The sequence below is a fragment of the Hyaena hyaena genome, unplaced genomic scaffold (assembly GCF_003009895.1).
Source record: "Hyaena hyaena isolate Hyena2069 unplaced genomic scaffold, ASM300989v1 scaffold_219, whole genome shotgun sequence".
NCBI classification, from domain to species: Eukaryota; Metazoa; Chordata; class Mammalia; order Carnivora; family Hyaenidae; genus Hyaena; species Hyaena hyaena.
In genome coordinates this window covers 2,377,178-2,386,826 of record NW_024080850.1, presented here as the reverse complement: position 1 = coordinate 2,386,826, position 9,649 = coordinate 2,377,178, and the positions used below count along the sequence as shown (strand labels likewise).

Below are 9,649 nucleotides of genomic sequence, written 5' to 3'. Positions count from 1 at the left end.
TGTTCTGGAATATTCTCTGGCAATTCTGGGTGAGAGTAAAACTACCCCTCAAAAAAACATGAGGATGCCTTCTGATGACTCCTTTCCCACAGGATGAAAAGAATGGTGTTCGTGTTTCAAGATGGTTGAGATCAGGACACAAAGTGTTAAACCCCAGTGAGCAGAGAGCATGATTTCTGATTGAATAAAGGACTTTTTATTGAGCATTGATTGAGTGCAAGGAAAAAGGCTTGGATGATCCTAGTGGGATGAGAGACCTTCTTGAAGGTCCATCAACAGCACACTCTCTTGGGTGGGTGGGGGTCTCGGGCACCTAAGGGCACTCTGTTGGCACCACACTCTTCTCCACGGTGCTCCCCTCATGCGTGACCTGACAGGTGAAACTGCTGTGAGATTTCCACTTGTCAGGTGACAGACTCAGGTAACTGCTGGCCACATACTTATTGTTGCTCTGTTTGAAAGGTTTGGTGGTCTCCACACCCTGGGTGATGGGGGTGCCATCTGCCTTCCAGGTCACTGTCAAGGTACTGGGGTGGAAGTCACTGATGAGGCACACCAGGATGGCCTTGTTGGCTCTGAGCTCCTCAGAGAAAGGCAAAAAGAGCATAACCGAAGGTGCAGACTTGCGCTGACCTGTGTGGACAGAGGAGAGGGTGAGAGACACAGGGAGAGTCCAGGCTTTGGGCAGCCCTTCCCCCATCTACAGTCTCTGTGATTGTTCCCATGGTGGCCATGCTGGTTCATCCAGGAGACCCTCCTTTCCCCTCCAGCCTTGGATGACAGGCAGTGCCCCATGCTCTCAATAGCCCTTCTGTGTCACCTCTCCCAGGTGGGTGAAAGGTGCATCTGCAGCCTCAGTTTTCCCCTCAGTCCAGGATCTGGCCCCCATATCACTTCATTCTTCTGGGTCTGAGTACTTCCCCTGTGAACTGCAGTCTACCACCCAGCCTGCCAGCACAATCCTGATGACTCCTGACTTTAAGGGGCAGCTGTATAGTTTTGAGCCCCCACTCACTCCCCACTTGGTCATCTCCTAAGCCTACCATGCCTTTGAGGAAGTCAGGAGGCCAGCCCTTGGACAGGTGAGACACCTGGGGCCCTGGGATTATGGGGCTCCAGGGATAGAAGAAACTCTGCCCATGGGACCTGCTCCTTTCTTTTCTTTCCTTTTTAATGTTTATTTATTTGTGACAGAGAGAGACAAAGGGTGAGTGGGGGAGGGGCAGAGGAAGAGGGGGACACAAAATCCAAAGCAGGCTCCAGGATCTGAGCTGTCAGCACAGAGCCTGACATGGGGTTCCAACCCACTAACCATGAGTTCATGACCTGAGCTGATGTTGAACACTTAACCAACTGAGCTACCGGAGTGCTTAAAGACCTACTCCTTTCTGACCAATGTCCTGGGAAGGCTGTGCTTCTGGTCACCTTGTCCTGCATCACTCACGTCTCTGTGTCCTTGTGTCCTCATGGCCTCACAGAGGCCCCAAGCACTTCAGCCTAGAGCAAACCAGACTGCTTTGTCCCCCCTCCCATGGACCTCCCCTTGGGTTGCCCCTCTGTGTTCCTGGAGGCTGAGGTCACATCCCCAGCCATGTCCCCAACCTCCTGGATGGGTATCAAGCCCTTAGCCAAGACCCCAAATGACTCTCTCCAAGGCTGCCCCAGTGCCCTTAGTCAGAACCAGTCTCTGGACCCCACACAAGTGTCTGCCTTGGAAGAAGGGAAGGAGTCTCCATTTTTGGACCAATGTCTCTAATCCAGGCCCCTAGGACCTGGCCGCATTCAACAGTCAGACTCTAAAGGTAAATGCTTGTACCATTGAAGTCCTTCCTGCTCGTTTCCCTGAGACCAACCCACCTCCCTCAGATCCCACAGATTTGCTAAGAGGTCAATCCTTAAGGCTGGGAGGCAGACAGGAAGCAGCCCCCAGAGAAAAGTAACTTTCCTGAGACAATAGAGGGGTGGGACAGGTTGGGAAATATGGTAAGAGCCACTTACCTAGGACAGTGAGCTGGGTTCCTTCACTGAAAACAAGCCAGGGTGACCGACTTTCGGACCAAAACCCACCGGGCCAGCACCTTGGGCCTGCCCCATGGGGACCAGGCCAGAACAGGAACCTGTGATGGGCACAGGGCTGTAGCAGGTGGGGCTGGGTAGCCAGCCTCCCAGAAGCTGTGGCACACCTGGATGAGCCCACAGCCTAGAGGTGTCCCTGTTCCCAGCTCCCTGTTTGAGGCAGACTCCACCCATGGTCTTATGTATTATCCCCCTTTCCAAGGCTGCCCTGGTCATCTCCTGATCCTCAGTGCTGACAGTGACGCTGCATGCAATTAGGTGTCCAATAAATCCCTGAGTGCCTCATTGCATGCAAACATCTCTGCCAGAGGATTGGACTAGTGCTTTCCACCTTACAAACTGGTCCAGTCAGCTGTGGTTGGTTTTGAGATGCAATATGATTTTGGTTTTAAAATTATAAGAGTATTACATATATAGCATAAATGAGCAATAAAATACATTTAAATACATTTAAAATGTAATATTTATCTCTCCATCTCTCCTGCTGTATGTAGTGCCATTTCCTTCCTTCCTTCCTTCCTTCCTTCCTTCCTTCTTTCTTTCTTTCTTTCTTTCTTTCTTTCTTTCTTTCTTTCTTTCTTTCTTTCTTTCTTTCCTTCTCTCTTTCTCTCTCTCTTTCTCTCTTTCTCTCTCTCTCTTTCTTCCTTTCTTCTTGTGTATGTGTGGTAAAACATACAAAGCATAAAATTTTACCAATTTCAGTCATTCTATAAGGCTAGCATTACACTAATACCAAAGACATTATAAGAAAACTACAGAACAGTATCTCTTATTAAAATAGATGCAAAAATCTCCAACAAAGTATTTGCCAACTGAATCCAAGAATGTATTAAAAGAATTATACACCATGACCAAGTGGGGTTTCAAGCTGTATCCCAGGCATACAAAGCTGGTTTGGAATTTAAAAATCCATTAATGTAATCTATCATATCAACAAACTGAAGAAGAAAAAAAATCACATGATCATATCAATAGATCCAGAAAAAAAGCATCTGACAAAACCCAACACCCATTTATGGTAAAAATTTTCAGTAAACTAAGGCTAGAAGGGAATTTCCTCAAGTTGCTAAAAAATACCCACAAAAAACCCCTACAGTTAACATCATATTTAATGGTGAAGAACTTGAAGCTTTCTTAATAAGGTCAGAAGTCAGAACATGGTAAGAATGTTCTCTCTCACCACTACTTTTTGATATCATGTTGGAAGTCCTAGCTAATGCAATAAGACAAGAAAAGGAAATAAAAGGTATGCATATTGGAAGAGAGGAAATAAAACTGTCTTTGTAAATAATGTGATTATATAGAAAACCAAAAGAATTGACTGAAAGAAAAACTGGAGCTAATAAGCAATTAAAGCAAGGTTACAGATACAAGATTAATATACAAGTCAATTACTTTTCTATATACCGGCAATGACAAGCAGAATTTGAAATTAAAAACAGTACCATTTACATTATCATCCCCTTCAAAAGGAGCTACTTAGGTATAAATCTAACAGAATACCTACAAAATCTATATGAGGATAACTATAAACTCTAATAAAAGAAATCAAAGAAACCTAAATAAATGGGATAATATTCCACGTTCATGGATAGAAAGACTCTATATTATCAAGCTGTCAGTTCTTCTCAACTTGATCTATAGATCAATGCAATCCCAATCAAATTCCCGGCAAGTTATTATGTGGATATTGGCAAACTGATCCTAAGTTTTATATAGAGGGGCAAAGGACTCAGAATAGCTAACACAATATTGAAAGGAAAGAACAAACCTGGAGGAATGACAGACACTACAAGGCTTTGAGAATTAATATAAAGCTACAGTAATCAAGACAGTGTCGTATTGACATAAATACAGACCTATGGAATAGAACAAAGAGCCCAGAAATACACTCTCACACATACAGTCAAATGATTTTTGACAAGGGTGCCAAGGCCATTCAATGGGGAAAGGACAGTCTTTTTAACAAACAGTGCTGGGAAACATGAGTATTCACAGGCAAAAGAATGAAGTTGGACTCTTACCTAACACCATATACAAAATTAACTCAAAATGGATGAAAGGTATAAATATAAGAGCTAAATCAATAAAACCCTTAGGAGAAAAGCCAGAGGATGAAAGCTTTATAACATCAGATTGACAATGATTTCTCAGATATGACACTGAAGGCACAGACAACAAAAGAAAAACTAGACAAGTTGGACTTCATGAAAATTTCAAAATTTTGTACAACAAAGGACGCTATTCACAGGGTAAAAAGGCAACCCACAGAATGGGAGAAAACATTTGCAAATCATATTTTAATAAAAGATTAATATCCATAATATATAGTGAACTCCTAAAACTCAGCAGGAAAAAAACCAAACAATCCATTCAAAAATGGACAAAGGGCTTGAACAGACATTTCTCCAAAGATACATAAATGTCCAATAAACACATGAGAGACACTCAGTATTATTGATCATTAGGTAAATACAAATTAAGACTACAATGAGATATAACCTCACACTCATTGGGATCGCTACTATTGAAAAAACAAACTAGAAAACAAGTGTTGCTAAAGACATGGAGAAATTGGAACACTTGTGCTCAAATACTGCATGATTCCACCTACATGAGATATTCAGAGTAGTCAAGATCATAAAAACAAGAAGTAGAATGATGGTTTCCAAGGGCTGGGGGAGAGGAGAATGGGGAGTTTTTGTTTAAAGGGTATAGAGTTTCAGGGTGTCTGAGTGACTCAGTCGGTTAAGTGTCTGACTCTTGATTTCAGCTCAGATTATGATCTCACGGTTTGTGAGTTTGAGCCTCTCATCAGGCTCTGTGCTGACAGAGTCTGCTTGGGATCCTATCTCTCTCCTTCTATCCCTGCCCCTCCCTCATTATTGCTCTCTTTCAAATTGAGTAATTAAAAAAAAAAAAAGAAGTATAGAGTTTCAGATTTACAAGCTGCAAAGAGTTGTGGCAATGCACAGTGGTGATGGCTGCCCAGCAAAGTGAGTGTATTTAATTCTACCAAACTCTACACTTTAAAATAATTAAACTGGTATATTTTATATTATGTGTCTCTTAACACAATAAAAATCATATTTAAAGACAAAATAAGGGGCTCCGGGGTGGCTCAGTAGGTTGGGTGTCCAACTTCAGCTCAGGTCATGATCTCACTGCTTGTGAGATCGAACCCCACATTGAGCTCTGTGCTGACAGCTCAGAGCCTGGAGCCTGCTTCAGGTTCTGTGTCCCTCTGCCCCTCTCCTGCTTTTCTCTCTCTCTCTCTCAAATATAAAATAAAACATAAAATAATAATAATAAGGACAAAATAAGACACACATGATCTTAAGAGATGATTGAGAAATAAAGAAAATCAAAGAAGAAAGTTAAACTTAAAATTATTTGTAAGTCCACTATGGATAAATAAACATTATAAGCAGTTAATTATATTTTCTTCCAGTCTTTTAAAAAAATGTATTCTTGGGGTATCTGGCTGGCTCAGTTGGTAGAACGTGGAACTCTTGATCTTAGGATTGTGAGCTTGAGCCCCACATTGAGGGTAGGATTACTTAAAAAATTAATAAGTGTATTATTCATATTTTTAAAACAAAATTTATGTGATACTTTCCTTCTTTTCTTCTATAAGTTTTTAATAATATATATTCCCCTCTAAGCACTGTTTCAGCAATGTCCCATAAATTTTGATATTTTGTATTTTCTTTTTCATCTGATTCAGTTCTCTAAACTTCCACCCTTAAGAATTTACAAAAATTGGGGCGCCTGGGTGGCTTAGTCGGTTAAGCGTCCGACTTTCGCTTAGGTCATGATCTCGCGGTTCGTGGGTTCGAGCCCCGCGTCGGGCTCTGTGCTGACTGCCAGCTCAGAGCCTGGAGCCTGTTTNCTGTGCTGACTGCCAGCTCAGAGCCTGGAGCCTGTTTCGGAGTCTGTGACTCCTTCTCTCTCTGACCCTCTCCTGCTCACGCTCTCTCTCTCTCTCTCTCCTAGAAATGAATAAAACATTAAAAAAAAAAAAGAATTTACAAAAATAAGATGAAAACATAGAGGGAGGCAAACCATAAGAGACTCAATACTGAGAACAAATTGAGGGTTGCTGGAGGGTGGGCTAAATGGGTGATGGGCATTAAGGAGGGCACCTGTTGGGATGAGCGCTGGAGTTATATGTAAGTGATGAATCACTAAATTCTACTCCTGAAACCAATAGTACACTATACATTAACTAACTTGGGTTTAAAGAAAAACATCAAAAAAGAACATGCTAAGATAGAAATTAAGGGGAGTTCATTATATGTATGATCAGATTGCTTCCTAATATATAGGGCAGATGCCTCCTATCACAATCATCTATACACTCTAATCCTCTACCAAGCAAGATAAAGCAGGCATCCAGATCCACTGGGTTTTAATCTTGCCAATTCAACTCTTTCTATCAGGCTGGCAGTTTCTGGGAAGTACGATCTTAATATAGCTGCAACTAGAGCCTGTGGTTGTGAATCTACTTCCATACATTGTCACTGTAAAGTTGCTTTCCTGGTTAAAGACTCTATTGTGATATATGGGTTCAATGAATCCTAAGTCCTTACATAAAAAAATAATCTAGAAAAATAATAAAATCAACCCCAAGTAGAAGAAACAGTGAAGAGCAGAAATCAACGAAACTAAAACAGAGAAACATAGAGAAAACGAATAAGATAAAAATCTGATTCTTGAAAAATCAATACAATTGATAAATCTCTAACCATACTGAGTAAGTAAATGAGAGAAGACAAATTGTCAATATAAGAAATAAAAGAGGGGTGTTACTAAAGATCCTATAGTCATTAAAATGCTAGGAAGGGAATATTAGAAAAAACATTATACTAGTAAATCTCACCACTTAAATGAAATGGGCCAATTCCTCAAAAGACACAAACATTTAAAGCTCACCTATATCTATTTTATTTTTTTAATGTTTATTTATTTATTTTGAGAGAAAGCATGAGTAGGGCAGAGAGAGAGAAAGAGAGAATCCCAAGCAGGCTCCACACAGCATGGAGCCCAACATGGGGCTCTGCTTTGACAGCACGGATCCTGCTTGGGATTCTCTCTATCTCCCCCCCCCCCTCAAAATAACTAAATAAGCATTTTTAAAAAAAGAAGTAAGATTTCAAACCAATAACTTAACTCTACCTTAAGGAAATAGAAAAAGAAGAGCAAGTTAATTCCAAAGCTGACAGAGGGAGGAAATAATAATAAGTAGAGTTGAAATAAATGAATTAAAGAATAGAAAACAATAGTGAAAATCAGTAAAACTAAAAGCTGCTTCTTCAAAGTTTAACAGCTCTGAGAAACCATTACTAGACTGATAAATACAAAAGAGAGAAGACTCAAATTAAATTATTAAAGTCAGAACTGAAAGTCGGAACTTTACTACACACCATGAAAAAGTGAAAAGGGTTATAAGAAAATAATATGAACAGCTGAATACCAACAAATCAGATAACCTAGGTGAAATGAACAAATTCCTAGAAAGACACCTACCAAAACTGACTCAAGAAGAAATAGAAAACCTGAACGGGCCTATAACAACTAAAGACATTAAAATGGTAATGAAAGGGGCCCCTGGGTGGCTCAGTCGGTTAAGCATCTGACTCAGGTCATGATCTCACGGTTCGTGGGTTTGAGCCCTGTGACAGCTAGCTCAGAGCCTGGAGCCTGCTTCGGATTCTGTGTCTCCCCTCTCTTTCTCTTTAACCCTCCCCTGCTGACTCTGTTTCTCTCTCTCTCAGAAATAAATAAAACATTAAAAACTTTTTAAAAAAGAGTTTCTCTCTTTAACTTAAAAAAATAATAAAAATAAAATAAAATGGTAATCAAAAAACATTCCCACAAAGAAAAGCCCAGGACTAGATGGTTTCACCAGAAAGTCCTACCAAATATTTTTATTTATTTAATTTTTATTTTTTATTTTTGTGTGTGTAACAGATATTTAAAGAAGGTAACACCAATCCCTCCCAAACTCTTCCAAAAAATAGAAAAGAACACTTCCATCTCATTCTATGAGGCCAGAATTACCCTGATACCAAAGCTGAACTAAGATATCACAAGAAACCTGCCAACTAATATCCCTGATGAATGCAATAACAAAAATGCTCAACAAAATACTAGAAAAGTGAATCCAATAGCATATTAAAAAGAATCATACAGCAAGGAGGGTTCATGCCAGGAATGCAATGGTGGTTCAACTTAAGAAAACCAATCAGTAGAATGTACCATAATAATGGAATGAAGGATGAAAGCCCTATGATCATCTTAATTGATGCAGAAAAATATTTGACAAAATTCAACACAGTTTCATGACAAAACATGTTAAAAATTTGGAATAGAAGGGAACTTCCTCAACTTTATAAAGACCATCTATAAAAAATCCACATTGAACATCATATCACTGGTGGGAGACTGAGTAGTTTCCCCTTAAGGTCAGGAACAAGACAAGAATGCCTATTTTCGCTCCTTCCATTCAATACTGTACTGGTGAATGGCTAAACAAAATGTAATACATTTAAAGTGGAATCCTTCTCAGCAATAGAAAGGAAAAAGCTATTGATAAATGGGATAACCTGAGTCAACTGCAAAGGCATTATACTGAATGAAAGAAGCCAGACTTAAAAGGTTCTGTACTTGGAATATTATTATTCAGTTATGAAAAGCATCAAACTATGATCCATCCAACAATCTGAGTGGACATCCAGAAAATTATGCTGGGTGAAAAAGCTAATCATTCATAGAACACATTGAAATGACAAAATTAGAAGCAAAGGCCAAACTAGTAGTTGCCATGAGGTAAGGAAGGGGCTTGGAAGGGACAGAAGTGGGAGTGGCTATAAAAGAGCAAGGTGAGGAATCCATGGAGAGGGAAATGTTCTGTACTTTAACTGCATTGATGCCAATATCCTGGTTGTGATATTTTACCATTTTTTTTTTTTTAAGTCAATCTTTTTTTTAAAGTTTTTATGTCTTTATTTTATTTTTTTGAGAGATGAGACAGAGAGTGAGTGGGGGAGGGGCACAGAGAGAGGGTTGGGGTGGAGAAACAGACTGTACGTATACATAGAATGAAGTTATTATTCCCTTCCCTGGATATACCATAGTCTATCATTGGACAATGAGGTTGTTTCCACTTTCTCCCCATGAACACACTTATAATATTTAGCAGAAGTTCTGATTATTTCCTCAAGATAAATTTCTAGAAGTGGAATTACTTGATTAAAAGAAATGCAGATTTTTTTGTGAATCTTGGCAATTGATGTTATTTGTTCCAAGAATTTCATCTCTCACGGACCATCCATGAGAGCGCCCATTCCTCCCCTGCCAACCTTCTGGTACCATCACTTTAAAAGTTTTTTTAAGCTGTCATCCTCAAGACAGTATGGTATTGGCACAAAAACAGACCCATAGACCAATGGAACAGAATTGAGAACTCAGAAGTGGACCCAAAAGTATACAGCCAACTGATCTTTGACAAAGCAGGAAAGAATATCCAATGGAAAAAAGACAGCCTTTTTAACAGATGGTGTTGGGAGAA

General features: G+C 39.9%; 1 protein-coding gene across 1 annotated transcript in view; it reads right to left on the bottom strand.

Annotated features, from left to right (window-relative positions):
• Window positions 1-300: 300 nt before the first annotated feature.
• IGLL1 (immunoglobulin lambda like polypeptide 1) overlaps window positions 301-9,649 on the bottom strand; it is a 13,373-nt gene continuing 4,024 nt past the window's right edge. The window contains exons 2-3 of the mRNA XM_039242900.1: window positions 1,999-2,117; window positions 301-633 (exon numbers count right to left, since the gene is read on the bottom strand). Coding sequence (XP_039098831.1) covers window positions 314-633; window positions 1,999-2,117 — 439 coding nt within the window. The 3' untranslated portion in view covers window positions 301-313. The remainder of the gene's footprint in view (window positions 634-1,998; window positions 2,118-9,649) is intronic.